Here is a 23,309-nt window from a genome sequence, read left to right as displayed (position 1 = left end):
TAGTGTGTAGTTATTGTCTTTCATTTTGTGGCGGTTGTTTTCCATTTCCTTAGAGTATTTTTGGAACAGCATAAGTTTTTAATTTTTATCCAATCTAGCTTATCAGTTTTCTTTTTCTGGTTTATGCCTTTCTTTCACTCTAAGAACTTCTCCCCTAAACCATACATTAAGTTAACTTTTAAATATGGTTTTAAGGGTTGAGGGTTTTGTCCTCCCCAAGACTATTAACATCGTTCATTGAAAAGACCATTCTTTCCCCTATGAATTACCTTAGCACACATCTGTTGAAAATCAAATGACATGAATTTTTGAGTCTCTTTCTAGATGTTCTATTCATTTCTGTCATTCTGTACCATCTTGATTAATATAACTTTATATAGTATCTTAATTGGGTAGTGTAAGTCCTCCAATTTCTATTTTCTCTTTCACAGTTGCTTTCGTTACTCTTAGTGTTTCCATAAATTTAAGTAAGCCTAAACACACATCGACAGGGTTCTGATTAGATTCTGTTGAATTTTGATCTTTTTGGAGAGAAGTGACCTGGTCACAGTACTGTTCCTTCTGATGTAAGAACATGGTGTAGCCATTCACTTATTTAGGTCTTTAATTTTTCTTTGTATTACTTTATAATTTCATTGTCTAAAATGGTGTTTAAAAATATTACTGTTCTTTCATTTCAGTTTTCAGTTTGTTGTTGGTTTATGGAAATACATTTGAGTTTTTGTGTATTGATCTTGTTTTCTGTGACAGTCATAAACTTTATTATTTTTAACAGATCATTTAGGATTATTGTAGACCCAGGACTTGGGAAACTTCTGTTAAATACCAGACAGTAATTATTTCAAATTTTGGGGTCTCATGGTATCTATCACAATGGACTTGTAAAAGTCACAAGGCATTATATAAGTGAATAAGCTTGGCTGTGTTCCAGTTAAACTTAGTGGTTACAAAATTTGAAGTTCAAAATCATTTTCACACATCTTGAAATACTATTCAAGATTTTTTTTTAACTGTTTAGAAATGTAGCAATAATTCTTAGTATGCAAACATTACAAAAACAAGCATTACAAGAACACAACAGAGCTGTGATTCGACCACCAGCAGTAGGTTTCTGACCTGTATTGTAGACAGCCGTGATGTCCGTGAATAAAGATGGCTTTACTTCCTCCTTTCTAAGCTTTTTGGTAGGTAAGACAGTACAACAAAAGCTTTAAGTAAGTAATGCCTTTTTTTTTGTATATTTTAACTACAAATAATAAAAATAAGAGACTTTTGTGTTCTCTGAAGGTCTTATGGTTTAAAACTAACGAACTTCCCCTACCAATTTACAGTAGCAGACTGCTTTGCCCTTTAGTTTCCTTATCTGTAAAAAGTGGGTAGTAGTACAGTCTCAAAATTGTGATGAGTTCATTTACCTGAAGAGTTATGAAATACATGGTAAGTACTTTATCTGATAGATTTAACAGTTAACCCACAGTATTGTCTGTAGATATCCAGGTAGTTTAAATCATGACTTTCCCATCATTTTTTCCTCCTCATTAAAACTTGAACATTCAGTCACCAAAATTAAAACTTAAGTTGTTGTTCACTGAGAAGTATATAGCATGCTAGTGATCCAGGATGTTACAGAATTTTCACACTCAAAAGATTACAGTGTAGCTGGGGAGGCACAGGACAAAAGCACAAAAGGGTGAGTGGCAAGTGAGTGGTATGGGTGCCAAGTGATAAGGCTTTCACACTCTAGGGGTCCTGTCTTGGCGATATGGGGAAGGGCTTATGGGAAAATAAGCTGTTTAGTTAGACCTTAGTGGAGTGATGGGGGGTGGTGGGGGCACTGGCTTCCAGCAGTAGGTGGGGCTGAATCATAGATGGGGAGAGGTGGTAATTGGTGAGTTCTGCTCTGGAAGTGTCATTTTGTTTTCCATCCCTCCCCATCTTGGCTTTTGCTCAGAGAATATAGTTTTTATATATTTACATATTCTCATTTCTTACTTAAATGCTGCAAAACCTTTGCTCTAACCAACTTGGTGTGCTTGCTTTGTTTAAACATGCTTTCTATTTTTTTATTCCAACATACTTTTCTCTCGCCAGGAATATCTTTTCCATTCTTCATGGTTCTGTTCAAATTGCATCTTACATGAAACATAAACAAGCTCAGAATGGCCTCACACTGACTGTTCTAAGACCAGGATTGAAATGCTGGTGCAGAAATCAAGGTTCTATGATCTTCCTTGATGGGTCTTACCTATTGCAGGACCTGGCTTCACTGGGGGAGGAGGTGGTCCCCCTATCCTTTAAGCACTGGCTTTAAAGATGCATAGGGCTGTGAAGCTGTGAATCATAATCAGCTGTAGAAATTACTTAGGAAGATTTTATGACTAACTCCAGAAGAATTCTAATCTGAAATATCACATCAACATCACTTGAATCTTTAATTGGAATGATAAGTAAGCCAGGGAAGAATCAATCAATCTCTGGGCTTCAAAAGCCATCCAGATCCTAGGACTTAAGTCTACAAAACACTTGGTCTCCTTGGGATGGTGAAAGGTTGGGGGCATACATTGAAGTCTGGTGTCTCTACTTACTGTATATTTAGGCAAGTTCCATAAACTCAGCATTGTCCTTATCTCAACCATGAGTATAATACAAGCATCCACCTTGTCATATTGTTAGAATGATTAATGATCTAGAAGATGTAAATCAGGTAGAACATTGTCTGTTGTATGGGAAGTATTTTTGAGGGGAAAAGACTTGGGTTTGAAGGCAAATTGTCAGCTTTTATGTGTTTTTGTTTCTAGAGCCTTAGAGTTTCCTTCCTTTAAAAACAGAAATGAATCAAAACCTTTTTCACAGAGAGACTGGGTAGAAATTGTTGTCTAGAAAGGTCTGTGTGATCTAGAGAGTGCTGGGTAGCCCCAGGTGGGCCATGTGTTGCCCGTGCAGTTATCACCTAGGCCTTCTTCCCCTGGAGACTCATGAAGGAAGCACCTTCAGTTATACCCATGGGATTTAATGTTTTAAGTTAAGTCTGTTTTAGTATTTGGACAAAAGAAATAGACTAATTGAATCAGTGACTACTTCTTAACATAGGATAATTTTATACCAAAAGAGAAGGAATTAACTAGTTTTAAAGCACCCCATCTGGTGGATGCCAAGTATTACTGCAGGGTTTTTTGCTTTTTCTTCCTTTCCCTCTCCTCTTTCCTCTAGTGCCTTGGATTTAGTGGAAAATGAAGTATACAAGGCTGCTATTGTTATAGAGCATTTCTTTTGTTTGGGGAAGGCTGACATACATTCATGTACACATGTGTTAGGCTGGGTGGTCAAGTGATGTTAAGGGTAGTATAAGGTGACTTTTGAGCGCCATGTGAGAGAAGAGTGGCTATGGCGGGCTTGGGGGGGGACACACAACAGTGAGGCAGTATTCCTGGCCTGTTGGACAATGGGAGTGATTAGAACATTATGAGCAAGGGTAGAGTCAAGGTAGAGTAGTGAGGGTCAGTGATCAGAGATGTTGGGAGGAAGCAGGAGAGAAATCATAGGATGTCAGACCACAGTGAGAATTTTGCTTCAGGTAAGGTAGGAAAGCATCAGGATGTGAAGGAGTGCTGTGGGCTTCTGTTGCTTCTGTTTGCTAATGTTCTGTCTTGCCCTGTGAGAATAGGGTGTTGGGTTGGGAATGCCATTACAGAAGTCATTTATCTTATCTAACAGTAGACAAGATAAGAGAAAAGGCAGTTGGGTCAGGTTGCCAATTATTTTAAACTATTGAGAGCAGAGCTTAGTGTGTGGACTGTGGGAAGTAAGGAAGAAGAGAGCCAAGAATGGCTGCAAGGTTTCCATTGGAGCTTGCCTTGTGGGATGACTAGTGATGCCATTTACCAATGTGGAATCCTAACAGGGGTGGCGGTTAATCAAGTCATCTTCATGATCCACCTGATCACCATTTTGAAAATCGGTTAACTCTGGTGACTGCATTTAATCTTTTAATCTGTTTTATTTCATTTTTTAAAGTAAATATAGCCAGGCATGGTGGCACACACCCATAATTCCAGTGGCTTGGGAGACTGAAGCAGGAGGATTGCAGGTTCAGAGCCAGGCTTAGTGAGGCTCTAAGCAACTTAGCTAGACCCTGTGTCAAATTAAAAAAATAAAGGGCTGAGGATGTTGCTCGGTGGTTGGGTGCCCTGGGGTTCAATCCCTGGTGTCCCCCCCACCCCCCAAAAAAGGGTAAATGTAATAAGGTAAATATTGCCCTTGGTGTTGTCCACACTGATACTTGGGAAGCTACGGGGTGAGGTGCCCAGAGAGTTCCAGTCACAGGAACAGTGGTGAAGCTGAGAGCTTTTGAGAAGCAGAGAGAGAAGCCTGGAAGAGGAGGGGTCCTGGCCATGTGGGCTGGCATTTGGCTGTACTGTGTTGGCCAGCCTAAGGTGCGGAGGGAAGCAGCTGATCTGATTTGACTTTATATTATAGAGAATTTTGAGCATACATATGAGTCTAATGAATCCCTCCACCTTGGCCAGCCCACCCCATCCTCATTCCCACCCATGTCTCCCTCTTCTGTGTTAAAGTAAAGCAAAGCCCAGACATTCTGTGGTTCCACCTATAAATTTATATTTCAGTTTGTATCTCTAGCAGACAGAGGCTTTTAAAAATAAAACTACCATTCATTATCATATCTAAAAAATAATAAAAATTCCTTAACATTATCACAACATATCCAGCCAGTGTTCACATCTCTCCATTGTCTCATAAAAGTCATGTTTATTTTTTTTTTAAATAGTGCCTTTTGTTTACACAAACTATAAGTGAAATGTAGCCTTCTTGACAGATTTCAGTTAGGCTATAAATTGTGATGTGAACTTGTCATTAGCTGCAGTCTTTTCTTTATGATCTGAGTTGGTAGGATCTTGTTAGAACATGAAGAAGTGATGAGGCTGTGAACACTGCCCTAGGCATGTTCATTTCATGCATCTTGTGGAGTAATGGCTTCGTTCAAGGCTGCATGGATACTTTTGGAGCTTATTTTTTAAATGCCACTACGCAGGCACTAAACCAGATCAAAATCTTATATGATGTGGCTTCCCCTCCATTGTGAATGATGATAAAACTCTTAGGAACTTGAATATACTGTGGGGGCTTAAAAAGCACTTAAAAGTGTCTTGTCTGTTGGCCCTGTAGGTGCTAAGGATCCAGACCTTCCTTATTTGTATTTCCGCTACCATGAGTTTTGCACTATAGGGGATGCGAAGTGACTGAAATATATTTTCATGTGAAATATGTAAATATGTAATGAAGTTTTGGTAAAGTATTTCAATAAGTGCTGAAATGTGACCCCTGAGATGAAGGGGACATACTGTTTGGCAGCAGACAGGGAAGCTTCCCCTGAGAAGGTGATATTTGAGTTTGTTCACCAAAGAGAAAAATGGGGAAGACATTTATACCCAGACAATGCAGTGTTGTTCCCTGAAAGCAAGACATACAACTGTGGCATTATCATCAGTACTTTTATCAGTATATGTTCAATTAGGACATTTGGAAAATCTCTAATACATCCTGGTAAACAGTTGTCGTTAGTGTCCAAGTTGCCAAGAAATTGGCTGGTGGGAGGGAAATAAAGAACCTTAATTTCTAAAATTTGAAATCAGTTGGCCAGGCATGGCAACATACCCCTGTAATCCCAGTGACTACAGGAGATCAAGGCAGGAGTATTTTACGTTCAGTGCCAGCCTCAGCAACTTAGTGAGATCCTGCCTCAAAATAAAAAGGGCTGGGGATGTAGCTTCGTGGTGAAGTGCCCCTGGGTTCAACTCCTAGTAACAAAACAAAACAAAAACCTAAAAGATAAAATCCTGAAATCATTTTACTTTCATTTTTGTAGGTTGGTACTGGTCTTGGGCCTACACTGGAGTTTTATGCACTTGTATCTCAGGAACTACAGAGAGCTGACTTGGGTCTCTGGAGAGGTGAAGAAGTAACTCTTAGCAATCCAAAAGGTAATTTAATCTGTGAGTCAGCGAGTATGTTATTCAGGTAATGGAATTACAGTTTATGAAATAAATTTAATTTCTATTGAACCATGTTCTCTGCCCTTGCTTTCTTTTAGCATTTATTTTTTTCTCATTAACCAAACAGGGAAGGTCCTTCAGCTCTAGAGGACTTATTCAGTAATCTGCTCTCCAGTTTTGAGAACCCTGAATTTCTTAAGTGTTCTTAGTTACGAGGTTTTTGGTTTGGTTTGGTTTGGTTTGATTTTGGAAATATCATCTGAAGTTGGTGAATTGCTCGTTTTACAGGAAGCCAAGAAGGGACCAAGTATATTCAAAACCTCCAGGGCCTGTTTGCGCTTCCCTTTGGTAGGACAGCTAAGCCAGCTCATATCGCAAAGGTTAAGATGAAGTTTCGCTTCTTAGGAAAATTAATGGCTAAGGCTATCATGGATTTCAGATTGGTAAGTTTAGGATTATTTGTTTTTCTACAATTTTGATGTACAGTGTTATGTTAAAGTACCTTAGTCCCCTGCACTCAATGCTATATTTTCAGCACTGCTTCTCAAACTCTAAGGTGCATATGGATGAGTGGAGATTTTATTAAAAATGTGAGTTCTGATTCAGTAGGACAGTAGTGAACTGTCTGACTGCCCAAGACAGTTTCAGAGCAGCATCTAGAGGATGTCCAGTTCCACTGTGGACCACTTCTTTAGTAGTCAAGGGTTCAGACAATCAGGCAGCATTACTAATAACATTTAATTATATTTTTAAAATTCTTTGACATTGCATTTTTAATTTTAAGCATGAACACATAGCTGAACCTTGTTAAATTTTCATTAATGTGCTCTTGTGAAAATAACTCAGTATTCATGGAGGTTTGAATATTTCTGGACTTTTCTTCATTTCCTCTTACAATTTCTGAGACAACTTTATCAGTATATGTAAGACATTTTCATCTGATGTCAAATTCGCAAGCTTACATTTCTGAGTATGGACAATTTATCAGTTATTTTAGAAGTTCCATTGTTTTTCTGTTTAAATATAATGAGTTCTTCACTTAAATCCCTTGTTTCATAATTTGGTAATATAAACTACAGTGGAATTGAGTTTACTTGACTCAAAATAGAGTAAAATTCCTCTAAACACCTTTTGGTATTTCACAGGCCGTCATGTAAAACGTGTTATAGAGAATATATGTCCACCATTGGAAGATTCCTTTTTAGCGCTAGTGTTTACTGAAGTCTTTTTTTTTTTTTTTTAAGGTATTTGTGTCTCTTTTTTTTTTTTAATATTTACTTTTCAGTTTTTGGTGGATACAACATCTTTGTTTGTATGTGGTGCTGAGGATCGAACCCGGGCCACATGCATGCCAGGCAAGCACGCTACCGCTTGAGCCACATCCCCAGCCCTGAAGTCTTAATCATTCTGAATTCCTTTGCAATGATTAGGGCACTGAATTGAAGTATTCAATTTCATGTAATGGGAGAAAACAGTTCCTACGTTATTTTCTTTCTTGGGCATTATTTGACCTTTAAAATGATCTCTAGAAGTGCCTCTTAGAGATTTGAGGTAATTCCAGAAGCTCATTAAGTGTTTTGCATGTTCTGTTTCAGGTGGACCTTCCCCTCGGCTTACCCTTTTATAAGTGGATGCTACGGCAAGAAACTTCATTAACATCACACGATTTGTTTGACATAGACCCTGTTGTAGCCAGATCGGTATATCACCTAGAAGACATTGTCAGACAGAAGAAAAGACTGGAACAGGATAAATCCCAGGTAGGCTTAGTAGAGGTGGTTAAGAGGATCAATTCTTTATTTTAGGAATATCAGTCATTGATAAGTGGTTTGTAATTGAACCAGTTGTTTTATGTTGAACTTTTAATAGAGATTGTTTAACAATATTTTTATACTAAGTGAAATGTACTATTTTATAGTAGGCCAAATAATCTATAACAACAGCAAGTAATTAGTAACAACTTGATTTCCAAATAAAATATCCTTCCAAACAAATGATAAATAAAAACCTTGTTTATTGACTATATAGACTGAAATCTAGAGATTTCAGAAAGGTCTCTTTGAAGGTCCACTATTTCTTGGGAGCACAGGTTGAGGTTTCTCTGTTATATCTCATGGATAATCTGAAGTTTCATATCATTACTATATTTTTATGTACATATTAACAAATTTAAAAAGTCATTTGGTGCAATCTGAGATTAATAGCAGTTCTGTATCTGGTATTATAAGAAAATAAGGTTGTCTTGTTTTAAAAGTGTCACAGTCCCAGATAGCTTCTATCTGGGCAGGTAACATAGACCAGTGTTTTGTTAAATCAGCTCTCTTCATAAAAAGTGTAGAAAGTGGAGAGTAACAATTGTGTTTCTGAATCAAGGGGGAGTGTCAGTTGTCTTCATGAGTTAGAAAGGAGCATACAGAAGAGGGTTGGGGTTTTAGAGTGCTTTTTTTTTTTTTTTTTAATAGGGGAAATGATTGGTAAGGAGCTTCATTTTTGTTTCCCAAATTGGTAATTATTTTTTTAAAAATATTTTTTAGTTGTAGTTAGACACAATACCTTTACTTTATTTATTTACTTTTATGTGGTGCTGAGGATTGAACCCTAGCCCAAGTGATTAGTAAGTGATATTTTCTTGGAAAAATGGTTATTAAGAGAAACTAGCATTTAAAGAATGCAAGCCCATTTTTTTATTCCCCATACAAGGTCTGATGTGTTAGAATTTTTAGAACAGTTTAGGTTTACATTGACCAATTTAGCAAGTTTTAAAGAACTGCAGTGTTGTTTAGGATAGGGTCATAGGTAAATAATGCCCCTGCCTTCCTCTCTAAAAAAGGAGGAGGAGGGAAGAGGTAAAACTGTGGCACATTCCAGGTGCCTTACACGTATGAATTTCTTTAATCCTCACAACAAACCTGTGAGAATTAGGTATTGTTGGTGTCTCACTTTACAGGTGGAAAATGGAAGGGCAGATAGGTTAAAGCTGGAACTTAAGCCCAGGCTGTTAGATATCCTTGTCAGAGACCATGTGCTACCACAGCTCTCTTCATAGTGCTTTACTTTTGATATTTGTTCTTTTATCCTTTATTATTCCTGATGGTTGTCAGTTTAAAAGTATAAAACTGCATAGTACAAATTCTGTACTCCAGAAATTGACTTATTGTATTAACCAACTTTCAGCCAGAGAGTGAGAAATGGCCACATTCTGAAATATCCTATCCTGTTATTTTATAAAGTATACAGATGAGGCTGGGCATGGTGGCGCATGCCTGTAATCCCAGCAGCTTGGGAGGTTGAAGCAGGAGAATCATGAGTTCAAAGCCAGCCTCACCAAAAGTGAGGCGCTAAGCAACTCAGTGATACCCTGTCTCTAAATACAAAAGAGGGCTGAGGATGTGGTTCAGTGGTCAAGTGCCCCCGAGTCAATCCCTGGTATCCCCATCCCTGCCCAAAGTATATAGATGAGGCAGATTGTTTTGGCTCAGATTCTCCCTGGTAGTTAAATTCTCAAAAGTTACACGGAAAAGGTGCTAAAACTTAGCTTTCAATTTAATATATGAGGTCTAGATAACAGTAAATTTCTTGTAAACATCCTGGATGTATTTATGTATTGTGGATTCCTATCCTATGCACTTTGTTTGTGTTGCATGCCTACATAATAAATAGATATGAGGGAAGAGATTTAGATTGGAATAATAGTGACTGGAGGTATAGGGACAGTCTTGACTTTCTAGTGGGTGACTATAAACTAATACCTCCTTTAATTTTTTAAAAAAATTGTTTTGTTGACAAAAAGATGTGAATGAAAAAGCCTCTGTTTGGGAGTCCTCAAGTAATGGATAAAAGCTTAACATGGGTCTTGTTTTGGTGGGAAAGTAAAAGTGCACATAACCCTCAACAACTACATTTCCTCTTAAATCTTAAGTAACGTGCTACTTCCCTTTTCAATTCCTTCTCAATTATCTAGTATCCTAATAACTTTCCTAAACAGTTTTCGTTTCCTTCCTTCCTTTCTCTTCCTCCACTTCCTCACTTCCTCTACTGGGGACTGGGATTTGAACCTATGGCCTTGTGCATGCCAAGGAAGTATTCTACCACTAAGCTATATTCCCACCCCAAGTTTCCTCTTTAAAAAAGTAATATAGTAGTCAGAACTTCCTAGCCTTTTGCAGTTTGAATAAGTGATTTTTCTGCACCATAATCGCTTATGCACAGAGGCACTTCTACTCTGGAAAGCCATTTGCCTTTTACTTCTCTATAGAATGTCTTTTATTTTCAGACAAAATGTGCATTCTTGCACATTGGTCTTTGATTCTTGATCTGATTAACAGTATTTTATGTAGAGACCTTTTTAAAAAATGAGTAATAGTCTGTTTTTATTTTCAGAGTATGATTCAACTTTTTTTAGGATTTTCTTGGAAGCTTCTTTCTTCATCACAGCATTACTGTATGAATACAAATTGGTTATGCTTGGAGGCCAAAAGTAGTTGAAGGAAGCATCTTCAAAGTGTTCTTTAGAGTTGAGCTTTGCAGTGTGTGTGTGTGTGTGTGTGTGTGTGCGCGCGCGCAAAGTTAATTACCATTATTAAATAGTACATTCTCTATATTTACAATTTTCCAACTGTATTATTCATTATGTGCTATCTATTTGGTTTATCAAGATTAGCTTAGAATTTACAAAAGGTTTATCTGGGTTTTTCTGGTTCACTCTTCAGATCAGCTATTACTCAAACTGTAACAGACTGTGTGAAATTTGATTTGTATATGCTTAAAGCAAGCAACAGTATCTCTCTGTAGAGGATCCTCCAGCAATCTTGTTTCCTAATCCAACAAAGGTTGGATTCTATGGTGCTTAACAAACTTTTTTATGATCTCAGATTACAGTGACTTGGTCATGTGTAGAGTATGTCTAAAAATAAATGAATAAATAGGTTTAAGAGATGGAGAAAAAAACTCATCATCTGTATTGGATTATATTTTAACAGTGAACTCTTGTGTTTGACACCTTTTTTTTTTTTTCTTCCTACCCTGAAGACCAAAGAGAGTCTACAATATGCATTAGAAACCCTTACTATGAATGGCTGCTCAGTTGAAGATCTAGGATTGGATTTCACACTACCAGGGTTTCCCAACATCGAACTGAAGAAAGGAGGGAAGGATATACCAGTCACTATCTACAATTTAGAGGAGTATCTAAGAGTGCGTAATCATGTATCTTTTGGGGAACAGGTCAGCTGTGGGGATTAGGACTTTGCCTCTTGTACTCCCATGAAGGGGGAAGAGAAGGGACCTCATTCAGTGAAGCCAGTTCATTTGGCTTCTGCCTATATGGACCGTCGCTTAAGCGAAACCTTCCCTGTTCTCAGACCATTCATGAAGGCCACTTTTTCAGGTCTTAGCTTCTGTTTGCTGTTTAGAGAACATACCAGATATCTCTTTATGCCTTTTATAACCTAAATTACCTATCCTCAAGCTTGGATATAATGCAGTTATACCACATTCCCTTGAAGAAAAAAAAAATCCATAATAAGGAGCTGTCACTTATGTTCTCATTACTGTGTTTCTGCCTTTCCTTCAAAGCAACTAGATTGACAAAAATGCCTCCAAAACATACATGTGTATGTACGTGTGCACACATACACACACACTTCTCTGTTTGGTAAGACGATCAGATTATTAACTTGTGGGCCTTGTCTATTATTTGCTAAATTGAGGAAAAGTAATTTTATATCAAAGTTAAGTTTATATTACCAATGTTAGAAGAATTTGTTTTGATTGTATCCTGACACTGGGTGGAAATAGCACTTGTTTCAAGCCAGAATATCTATATACACCTAGGCCTCACTTTTATATACCATCTTGGCTGTGGACAGCTAGCTTATTTATCAAGTTCAAAGAAAGAGAAAACATAGATTAAATAATATCCAAGCTCCCATTACCCATCAATTTTATAATCTCTAACTAATTTTAACAGGTAGTAGGACTATTTCTTGTACTAACTGTGAAAGAAATTACTAGCAAATAAATAATGTGTAATAATGCTTGTATTTTTCTATCAGCAAAACACTAATGTTTTCATTTCTATCTGAATATGTTCTCTTTCTGTAGCCAATGGATTAGCCAGGGCTGTTGATAGCTAGATTTGCTTTTTCTTACCCTTAATTTTTATGTACCTGCATGCCCAGGTTCTGCCTATTTCTGAGAGGAAGCATACACTGCAGAAAGGTTGGGTCTCCAGAACTTAACTACATTTAAAACTAAGCATTCCACTTTGAAAATCCTTAATAGTTGCTAATTTTGAATCTTGAAGTATTGTCTTTAATTCTTGATAGAAAATTCTTACTAACTTCTTATCTGGTAAGGTTATGTAAGTATACTGTAGGGTTTTACATAAATGAATTTTTAAAACACATTACATGTAAATGCATTGTCCCATCCCTACCAACACACACCCCATTTTCAAAGCCTGAAGTTGACCTGACCTTTTCCTCATGCAGTTTTCTGAGAGGTAGTTTCAAGACTGAACAGCATGGTTTTGTTGTTGTTGTTTCTTTTTAAAAATGATCCATAAAGGCAGTTTACTTTATATTGCCACATATTAAATAGTAGAAAGACATAAAATTTTGTTTTTAAAATACTTCTCTGTTTGCAGCTGGTAATATTCTGGGCACTAAATGAAGGCGTTTCTAGACAATTTGATTCGTTCAGAGATGGATTTGAATCAGTTTTCCCACTCAGTCATCTTCAGTACTTCTACCCAGAGGAAGTGAGTAGCTTATGTCTAAAGAAATGTCCATTTCTTGTTTTGTACCTATAATTATCTTAGTAGAATGTTTATATGCTATCTAATTAAAGACCCTGTTGTTTAAAAAAGGGGAAAAAATGGGGTTTGGGAGCAGGGTCTAGAATTTGGGAAAAGACAAAAATATTAAATTGGTGTCCCCTCTAGGAGAGGGGAGTGGGTCCTGATGCAATAGGGTAGGCATAATATCTCTGTCAGTAGTCATCCTTGATGCTCTTGGTAGAGAATGGGACTTGGGGTGTATGAGGCATACTCTGCAGGTCAGGCTGCAGGGACATTCTCACAATGAAGTGACACTGGGGAGATTTTACCTTTTAACTAAAATTTCTGGACTAGATGAAACATTGTTTCATTATCCAAATTAATCCTTGTGCTGGGATGTGGCTCAGTAGTAGAGTGCTTGCCTAGCATGCATGAGGCCCTGGGTTCAATCCCCAAAACACTCCCCACCCACACCCTTAGACCTCTAGCCACACACACACACATACAGTGTGTGTGTGTGTGTATGTGTGTGTGTGTGTGTGTGTGTGTCTGTCTGTCTGTCTCTATCTCCCCCACCTTCTCCCTTCCTCCCTCCCCTGCCCCCACTCCAGTTAATCCTTGACGTACAATAAGACTCTCAAAAACGACTTAATTGGAAGTGAGATGTCATAGAAAGTCCTAATTGTATTAGGTTTAACAGTTTAGAAACCTTGTTGTTTGCTTGTTTATTTAAGAGTTTTAGAGTGCACATTTATTTACTGACTGACTCTGGAAATCTTGGAGTGACTTAGTATTTTAGTCTCAATTATTTTTATGTCCTCTTTGATTTGCTGCTTATTTAAGTATGGCATGTTCTTGGCACTTAAAGGGACTGTGTGTCACCTGGAATTGAAAGCAGCAAGTATGGTTTCTGGAACTGGGGCCTGGTTCTTATGCATCATTTAGCTGCATAACCTTATCCAAGTTATTGTATCTGATATGACTATTTCATCTGTAAAATTAGGATAATCCCTATCTTATATAGAATTGGAATAAACTACAATTTATAGGATAATGAAAATTGAACGGATACATAATATACTTGACAATGAGTGACATAAAATAGGTATTAAACTTCATTTTCCTTGAACTGAATTTTCTCAAACTTGCAGTCTTCCACAAATGGGCAGTTAACCAGAGGAAAAGTGTCTTAGTTTGAAATTAATGTTCCATTTCATAAGGACATAAAAATACTTCTAATTTTTACTTTTGGTCCCCAAACAAACATCCATGTGGCAAAGATGTGCCTCTTTATAAAATATAAAACCCTGCCTGTTTGCTGTGTCCCACTTTAGCTTTCTTGTCTACCTTTCTCTAGCTCAGTTTTGGATCTCTTGACTTCTATTACTCTGTTCTGTTACTGTATTTCTGAAAACCAGAATTTACTGGGGAAAAAAAAAAAAATCCCCCTGGTTGGAAGCAGATTATCAATTTACAGCCCCTAAAGTAATGATACAGGATAGGAAAAGTAGAATTCAGGGTATCAAACCCTTCTCTAGAATCTAGTCCCTGCAGATGCACAGGATACCTATTAATGTGCAACTGAAGAGAAAAGGAAATATCTGAATGTGATAGAAGAGCATAGCCTATGAAGAGGTCCTAAAGCAGAAGGTTTCAGTACTGAACATGATAATCCTACTTGATGTATAGACTTTTATTTTCACTCAGGTGTACAGATTTCTTCTTTAATCATTCTCTATCCTTACTTAAACTCAAAGCTGGATCAGCTCCTATGTGGCAGTAAAGCAGACACTTGGGATGCAAAGACCTTGATGGAGTGCTGCAGGCCTGACCACGGTTATACACATGACAGGTGAGCACTGCGTCTGCCAGCTTTTCATCTGATAGCCACAAATTTGGAAGGGGTGTGTGTGTGTGTGTGTATACATAAAAGTTTACAGCTACAGTCATTCCTTGTAGATTTCAGCTAAAACAGCCAAACTAACAAATTTGATTTCATAGTGAATTGTAATGAGAATACACATTGCAACCGTATTGAAATTATCTAGGGTTGCAGATTGGGTAAATTTTAAAACTGTATTTTATCATAAAGAAATAATTTTGGTATATTTCTTTTTGTAGTCGGGCTGTGAAGTTCTTATTTGAGATTCTCAGTAGTTTTGATAATGAGCAGCAGAGGTTGTTTCTCCAGTTTGTGACTGGAAGCCCACGATTGCCTGTTGGAGGTGAGTATGATATGATGTTGATACTTAGCTATTACTCTACCTGTGGTTGTACATGTGTGTGAACTTCAGTACCAGCATAGAAGATTTTTAACTATTCCAATATCATAATGTTGTAAGTTTTCAGTTTGTTTCTAGAAGTACATTAAGATAACCACTAGCAGAAATATTCATAGAGATTGTCTTGAAATAGAATCACATGTAATGCTACTTCAGTAAAATTCTTTGGTAGTTGTACATCATAAATTTTAGTTGACTTAGATGAGAGTAGTGGATCGTTAAAATAATTAAGTTGTATTAGTACTCTGTTTTGAAAAAATCAGAAAATGAAACTATTAGGCAACGATTTTAAAGTGATACATAAATAAAGCAGGTTCTGAATACGTATTGAAAGTAGTTGGCAGGCAAGAAAGAATGCCTCATGCGTGTAGTAATACCATACAGCACAGCAGTATGGTGTTCTGAGAGTAATAGCATTGGAGGGGGAAAAAAACAACTCACCAAATTCCTTGGTCTGTCTGCTTTTTCTCTTACTCAGGATTCCGGAGTCTGAACCCACCTTTGACAATTGTCCGGAAAACATTTGAATCAACAGAAAACCCAGATGACTTCTTACCCTCTGTAATGACTTGTGTGAACTATCTTAAGTTGCCGGACTATTCAAGCATTGAGATAATGCGTGACAAACTGTTGATAGCAGCAAGAGAAGGGCAGCAGTCATTCCATCTCTCCTGATCACAACAAGAAGTCAGTGTCTGCCTGTTACAGCAAAAGAAAAAAAAAATCATGATTTCTTTTCTAACTGTATCACCTGAGTCAAGGAAACATGTTACGCCTTCTTGTTGTAGGAAAAACGGCTTGCAGATTATAAAGAGACGCTTGGTTGATATTCATTAATGGCCCCATGGACTTAAAAGTGATCAGGCCCTAAAGCGTTGTTGTGATGAGGTTTCTTTAGCAAGTTCTTGTTTAAATTATCATTTATTTGATGAGTGAAGTTTTTAACTTGCTTTGCTGTGTGAAATTTAAAAAAGGGATGTTTTTCCAGGCTGGAACAATAAATGTCGCTGTGCAGTTTAATTCTGGGCTGTGTGTATCCATCTAGCTAAGTCTGCAGTTTTGTTTCTTCCAGAGACAAATCTTTTACATTAAGTGCAGAAATTAAAGTTCACATGTATTTGACAACTATAGTTGAGTAGACCAGCTCTCTGTGCTTCTTAATTCCCTATAATTTCCTCTCCAACACATTATTCTCTGTGCATTTCACACAGGGTTTTGTTGTTGTTGTTTTTAATACAACACTCACAGTTACATTTCCTGAGCTGTGAGCTTTTGTTGTCCCATGTTCTCTCAAATTAAAATATAATTTAAGATTCATTACGTTGAAATAATAGTCTATAATTCAGACTTTGTAACTAGGTAGACTTTTCTTATAGCTTAGTTTTAATAGAGTTGTAGGGTATTTCTGGCTTTTTACCAGTCAACACACTAGGACTGTTTACATGGCAATTCTAGCAGCAACAGCCTCTGGGATGGAGAAGAGGAAGGTTCATTCATTTCTTTTGTGTTGGCCAAAAATTCTACAGCTTGGGCTGGCCAGTATTTATTCTATGACCAGAGCATTTTAAATTAAAGTTTTAAACAAGCAGTTTTCATTCCCTCTTAGAGTAAAAATATTTTATCCATTGTTCTTATTTTAATTTCTTTTCTCAGTCTTCTTTCTGTCTTTCACTCTTCTTCCCCTTCTCCCAGTGCTAACTTGGGACAAACAGTTCAGTCTTTGCCTCCACACAGATAAACGCACCTGTAAGCGATGCTGTCCATTTGTTTTATGTGCTGACTTCTCAAATCTGCAATAATCCATCAGGTTAATGTTTTTACCTGAAAATAAATAAAGTTTGCTTCACCTTTTTGTTTATAGTTCTGTGCTGTATGCATAGTGTTCAACTGTACAGATGTATGTATACCAATGCAAGTAAATCACGTCTCCATGGTTTGGGTCATGGTTGATTTTACTAGTGAACAATTTATAATAGTAACTTAAAGATCATAAAGTGTGGAAAGAAAATAGAAGATTCCTTCCTTCTAAGGTTAAAAATTAAGTCTGTTACATAAATTAGAATTTTCCATACTTCATCTCTTTGAAAATGATAGAGAAGCCATTTTTTTAACTGAACTTTGAGAAATCAAGTTTACCAACTCTTCCAAAGTCTTGATTTACACAGAAGCTGCTTTCCCCATCCCACCACCCAAGAAGAAACTTAATGTCTTATTTAGGATATTTCATTCTTTTACGCATACATAGCCTTGTATGAAAAATCCTCTCCTGAGAGTTAACTTGGACAGTAATCCCACTAAATGGGGAGAAGGGGACAGAAGAATTGGGGGCTGGGGAGGCTCATGTCCTTGAAGAGGCTTATGAATGCATAGCTTTGTCCTGAAATTGGAGTTGGGTTTCTGCAGTTTCACCACTGATAGCATAGGAGCCGAGCAGTTTAGTTGGGTGAAATTAATGACTGCCTTTGTTATCAGTTCCGATATCTTTTCACAAACAATACAGATTTTTCTCATTTTTAAAAGACGTGTATATAGACAAAGTAATGTTTCATATTAAAACATCTAGATTTTGCATTTTACCCATGGTGTAGTCCTGGTAGATTTGACCTCATTGATTCCAGCATCTAAGGAGGACATAAGTGCTTTTTACTTCGACTCTGGAGTCGGAGTGTTTGAGTGTCAGTAGTTACCTGTTTAAGTTTTCAGTCTTATTTCTTCTTCCACGCATGGGACGTTTGATTTATTTGGGTCAGGAAAACTCTTCCCAATTTAAAGCGCTGTCTCTTGGCAGAGGTCTTAATGCCTCAAAAGGAAAAAGCGTATACTTCATTTGCTGTTTCTCCAGCAAATGGAGTAAATTTGCTCAACAGTCCTCTCAATAAGCACCAATTCTAGTATGCTTTAAACACATAGACACTTGGGTAGTGATTTTTCCTTTAATTCTTGCTGAAATGAAGTCAACCAGATGTTGTTTAGAGCTGTCACAAAATCAATATTGTCATGTAGTTGCTCATCTGATCTGCTTTGTAAGAACATGTTACCTGTTGCACTTAGGTGGTTAAATATCACCACCTATCCCTATGCGCCCCCAAGTGAACTGTAAGTTCTGGTGTCTGATGGGCTGCAGGCACAGATGCGTTCTAGATGTCTTAGCCACACCACTCGTATTAGGATTGCAGATGTCTCCTCAAATGCTTGGGCTCTGGTTCTCCATATTTGTAATCAGAGAAATTTCTTCTATGAGAAAGTAGTATGCTAAAAGTTCCTCTTTTCTGGGTTTGCCTGTTAACTCTTGAGTTGGATACCCCATGGAAAGGAGTGGTGTGCTGATTGGGACACTCTTCCTGTTCTGGAGTGACTTCCCTAAGGCATCTTGCAGAAGGCCCAAAAGCTAGGGGACAGAGCACCAGTTTCTGCTTCCAGGAATTGCATCCAACTTGATTTTCCACAAGAAGGGTTATCCCGTACAAATTATGAGTTTGAGGTTTCCCTCTAGTTCATCATGGGTTGAGGCTGTTCCCCTCAATTCCTGTTAGTATGAGCTCAGGAAGTGGGAAATGCCATTGCTAATCCAAGAAAAAATGTGGTAAAATACTGTGCTCAGTCACAAGCCAAATCCCTTTTGGGTGATTCTGGATGCCATTCAGTCCCCATTAGCAGAAATTATCACCCTTTAATTTACCAATTTTAGGCTTTATTGGGGGAGAGGCATTTTGTTTCCTCTGTTGTAATGAGAACATTGTTTGGAAATGTCATATTCTGTATAATTCTCTGAGAAATGGTTTTGTATGAGTCGGGTTTGACACTGCAGTAGTTGGCACACACAGTACCTTAAGGAGAACCTAGTGACAAATCTCTGAAAATTCTATATTACCTCAAAAAAAAATTTAGATAAAATAGCACTTATATGGAAAGAAAAAAGTATTGGCCATTTTCCAAGAAATTGAAGTTAACGATACTTAAGAAAAAGTTCATAACTCTTGAAGACTTATTCCGCATAAAGGAGGCATTCTTTAATAATGGAAGAGGTGGTTTTATTTTTACTACAAGCCTACTCATTACCAAACCTATTACCAATTGCTGATCTGTGTAAAGTGGTTTTTTTTTTCTTTTATCTGAAACAGTGATTTATATGAACTGTTGGAATAATGGAACCTCAAACTACAAATGTGTATGTAAAATTGCATAAATGCACTGACTTCCTTCTCCCTGACTATATTTTTAATAAACAGCATTATCCTACATGGTCAGTTTTATTAAATTATGCACAACTAGAGGGTTCTTTGGAGGAGTGGTGTTTATATGGCTGGTTTGGGGGAAGGTTATTTTGCTAAGTAATGTAGCAATCTTCTCTTTTTTGGAGGCAGAGAGTGGAGAACAGTACAGAAGACATTTAGAGAGATGGCCCTGTTACTTGTGAAGAGACGTTTGAACTTGCAGAAGGTGCTCCTATGAACTGGTGAAATGGTGCCTTTGGGATTGGAAAATATGTGAAAATGTGCAATCAACTCGGAAGAACATGAAGTCACTGTTCACAACTGGTTCTCTACCCTTGGCAAATGTCTAGATCAGCCTGTTGCTGGAACAGAAAGAATTAATTTAGGAAGTGAAAGAGATGGGTTTTTTAAAGAGTAATAACTGATTTTGTTTTTTGGTGTGGAGGGGTTTAGGCTTTTTGCTATTGAGAAATGAAAACAAAAACTGTGTGTACACACATGCACACAAACACACATTGTCTTGATATAACTGCCTAAGGAAAAAACACATTTTTCCTTTGACGAATCTCATGGTTGGTGAAAGGACTAAGTCACATGTGAAAGGTGCTGCTAACTCCATGCCTTCCATGAGATAGAAAAAGATGGCAAGTTCATGACCAACTTGCTGTCTGTTACCACTTCTGTAGGGTCTGGTTAACTGCACTTGGTTGGTGTAATTGAACTGATGTCGGCATGTTAATGGATTATATGGATGAAGTTTTACATCATGGCAGTTGTTGGGTACACAGCATCCCTTTTGAGACCAAGGCATTGAAAGTCCACCACACATTTGGAGGAGAATGGAATGTGTGGCCACTGCATTACAACTCTCATAACATATGCTTACCGAAGCCACGTGTTCCTGGCATTTGTCTCACCCAGGTGTGAGACCTCAAGTTATTCAGTTTGCCACATCAATTCCCCTCCCATTTGAGATATGCGGGGTCACAGCTGATGCTTCATAGGAGTATTGCTGTCCTTATGTAAGAATCTGCAGGGGAACCCCAAAATGCATATTTAGTCCTCAAAAATTTGCTTGAGACTTTGGCACTCGAGTCTCTCAAGTGCCCTCTGTGGCTTTGAGGCAGGCACATGTGTTAGATTAGTGCACTCTCACTGGGAGCTGAGGTTTTAGTAATAGATTTTATCCTCTGAGGCTAAAAAATATGTCAAAATATTCATTGGAGACATCATGTTTGGAATTACATTATTAAGAAAATTATACTGAGGAATGTCAGGACAGAAGACTCAAGTCCAGCTTGAAAAAGGACAAGTTACTCACTGTTAATGAGCAGCTGCTACTTCCTGAAATGTTTGTAAAGTTGGTAGTTATACAAGGAAATCCCAATGGGCTCAGCCTGCTCTTTCCTTGTGTTCCCCCTTTGCAGTGCTAGGACTATATGGATGAAGTTTTACATCATGGCAGTTGCTCCAGGGCCTGGAGCATGCTAGGCACTTGCTCTTCTCTGCTCTCAGCTCCTGCTATTCCTTTCTTAATAAGGGAATTTGGGCCTTTGTTAAAACTTACTCATCCAGTCAGTCCTCTTCTATTCCCATTGCTTGGCATGCGTGAGGCCCAGGTTGATCCCCAATACCCAAAAGCAAAACAAAGCAAACAGAATCCAGAAAACAGATCATACAACTCTTGGAATCTAGGAGTCCCTGGAGGTGTGATAACTCGCATAGCTGTGTAAAGGGCTTTCTGAAAATACCTTGGTAGAGCCTGGAGGCCTGACAGAGCCCTGGCTCACTTTCCAGCCAGGAATGTGACTCCTAATCTTGCTGGGCCTTATTGTCTGCATTTGTCAAACCACTTCAGTGGTTCATGCTTTAATGTCCTTAGAGTCTCAGATGTTGATGCTTTGAAATGTCTTCCTTATTTCTCAAGGCACAGGCACTTTGGTTGTCACAATTCCAAGTGGAGAGCTGAGCAAAGCATCTGACATCTATGCTTCCAGTCATCATGAAAACCTTAAATGTCCTCTAGTACCTCCAGGTATCCCAGATGGAAGCGCTATATTCCCCTGGTTGAGAAAGCGTGATCACGTGGCAGCTTTGGGAGCTTTCTACTGTCCATGCAGCCAATTATTGGATAAGCAGGTGCAAGAGGAATGCAAAAGTTACCTTTAGAGAAAGCCACAGTTCTTCCCTACCACTTCCTTCTATAGGAAGGTGTCCTCTGACCTCTGACCTCCAGCTTAAGGGAGAGCTTCCACAGCTGTCCCATTTTTCTTAACTAAATCCACTAAGAAGAAAAGTTCAGTGGTTCTGATGATGTTAAATATTCAAGTCAGAGCTTTCGACTTTCTTTTCTTTTTACGTACAGTTTAAAATTACGGTTATTATAATTATACATAATAGGGGGAGTTATTATGACATTCATACATGCTTATAGCATAATTTACTCAATTGCATTTCCCACTATCTCCCCTTGTTGTCCTCTCCACTTTCCTCTTTGGTCTCTTTCCTCCTCTCTACCTGTTCTCCCTTCTATTTTCTTAAGATCCCCCCTCTCGTTTTTAAAATCTTTTGCTCTCTCTAGCTTGGAATCTGGCTTATTTCACTTAGCACGATTCCATCCATTTACCAACAAATGCCATAATTTCATTCTCCTTTATGGCTGAGTAGAACTCCATTGTGTATATAGCTTACACTGTATATGTGTACCACATTTTCTTTATCCATTCATCTATTGACAGGCATGGGGGATGTTTCCCTCCCTAATTTGGCTATTGTGAATTGCACTGCTATAAATGTCAATGTGACTGTATCCCTATAGTGTGCTGATTTTAGTCTTTGGGATAAATACCAAGGAGTGGGACAGCTGGGTTATATGGTGGTTCCATTCCTAGCCCTTTGAGGAATCTTCATACTGCTTTCCAGAGTTGTCGTACTAATTTGCAGTCCCATTAGCAATATAAAGTGTACCTTTTCCCCTGCATCCTTGCCACCTTTTATTGTTATTTGTATTTTTGATGATTGCCATTTTAACAGGAATGAGATGAAATCACAGTGTAGTTTCGATTTGCATTTCCCTCACAGTTAAAGATGTTGAACATTTTTTTTGTATATTTGTTGGCCAGTTGTATTTCTTCTTTTGAGAAATGACTGTTTAGGTCATTTACTCACTTATTGACTGGGTTATTTGGGGGTTTGGAGGTTTTTCTGAGTTCTTTATACATTCTGGGTATGAATCCCTTTTTTCTTTTCTGTTCACTTTCATCTCTTTTTTTCTTTCTTTTTTCCTCGTTTCCCCATTCCCAATGCAGACGAGGCACAGGGCCTGGGCTGAGGAGTGCATGGGGTCGGCTTCCTCTGCCTCTTCTTTCTATTTAGTCAGTGAAGAACAGAGCCTATGGTAAGCATCAGGAGGCCTGTTTTTAAGCCAATCCTCTGCCATTTTTGTTACCATAGCTCTGCAGATAGTTTGAGATCAGGTATTGCAATGCCTCCAGTCTCATCTTCTTGCTCTGGGTTGCTTTGGGTATTCTGGGGTCTCATTCTTTCATATGAGTTTTAGGACTGTTTTTCCTAGGTCTGTGAAGTGTCATTGGCATGTTGATGAAGGTTGCATTAAATCTGTAGATTATATACACAAAAAGTTTGAAGAGATGAGTCAAGAGAATTGCTTCTGTCCATACCTCCCCACAGCAGTCAAGTGGAGAGAGACCCACCAACCACATTTCTTCAGGAAATGAGAACAGGGGAACATTTCAAAGACTAATACAATTTTTAACTTAATTTATGTATTAGCTTCTGGGGCTGCTCATTGATTATGAGTAGAGAACAGTATGATGCACTGAATGCAAATTACTACAAATCAGTATCATGGGCCAAAATCCAGGCCTTAGCCAGGTCACACTCCCTCTGAAGTCTCTAAGAGAATCCATGTCTTGCTTCTCCCTTCTGTGGTGGCTTCCGCAGTTCTTTGCTAGAGACCTCATCCTTGCAGGTTCTGCTCCCTGGTCACCCTTCCCTTCTGCGA

The 23,309-nt window shown here is 38.0% G+C and overlaps 1 protein-coding gene and 1 non-coding gene across 23 annotated transcripts in view; one reads left to right on the top strand and one right to left on the bottom strand.

Annotated features, from left to right (window-relative positions):
• Window positions 1-19,310, top strand: part of Trip12 (thyroid hormone receptor interactor 12) — a 150,889-nt gene extending 131,579 nt beyond the window's left edge. For 20 of the 22 annotated variants that reach the window (XM_040267969.2, XM_040267973.2, XM_078018155.1 and 17 more), the window contains 8 exons: window positions 5,885-5,999; window positions 6,300-6,454; window positions 7,607-7,771; window positions 11,040-11,204; window positions 12,658-12,771; window positions 14,547-14,641; window positions 14,911-15,014; window positions 15,550-19,310. In XM_040267969.2, the coding sequence (XP_040123903.1) occupies window positions 5,885-5,999; window positions 6,300-6,454; window positions 7,607-7,771; window positions 11,040-11,204; window positions 12,658-12,771; window positions 14,547-14,641; window positions 14,911-15,014; window positions 15,550-15,746 (1,110 nt within the window). In that variant the 3' untranslated portion in view covers window positions 15,747-19,310. Of the gene's footprint in view, window positions 1-2,091; window positions 2,217-5,884; window positions 6,000-6,299; window positions 6,455-7,606; window positions 7,772-11,039; window positions 11,205-12,657; window positions 12,772-14,546; window positions 14,642-14,910; window positions 15,015-15,549 lie in introns of those variants that run through there. The other 2 variants (XR_013424355.1, XM_078018161.1) reach the window with 2 other exon arrangements.
• A 3,258-nt stretch (window positions 19,311-22,568) lies between these two features.
• Window positions 22,569-22,699, bottom strand: LOC120883821 (small nucleolar RNA SNORA51). Its single transcript, XR_005726013.2, has one exon. It is a non-coding gene; the product is annotated as a small nucleolar RNA SNORA51 (small nucleolar RNA).
• Window positions 22,700-23,309: the final 610 nt, after the last annotated feature.

This window comes from Ictidomys tridecemlineatus, chromosome 7, assembly GCF_052094955.1.
Source record: "Ictidomys tridecemlineatus isolate mIctTri1 chromosome 7, mIctTri1.hap1, whole genome shotgun sequence".
NCBI lineage: Eukaryota > Metazoa > Chordata > Mammalia > Rodentia > Sciuridae > Ictidomys > Ictidomys tridecemlineatus.
This window is presented reverse-complemented; position numbering and strand designations above follow the sequence as displayed.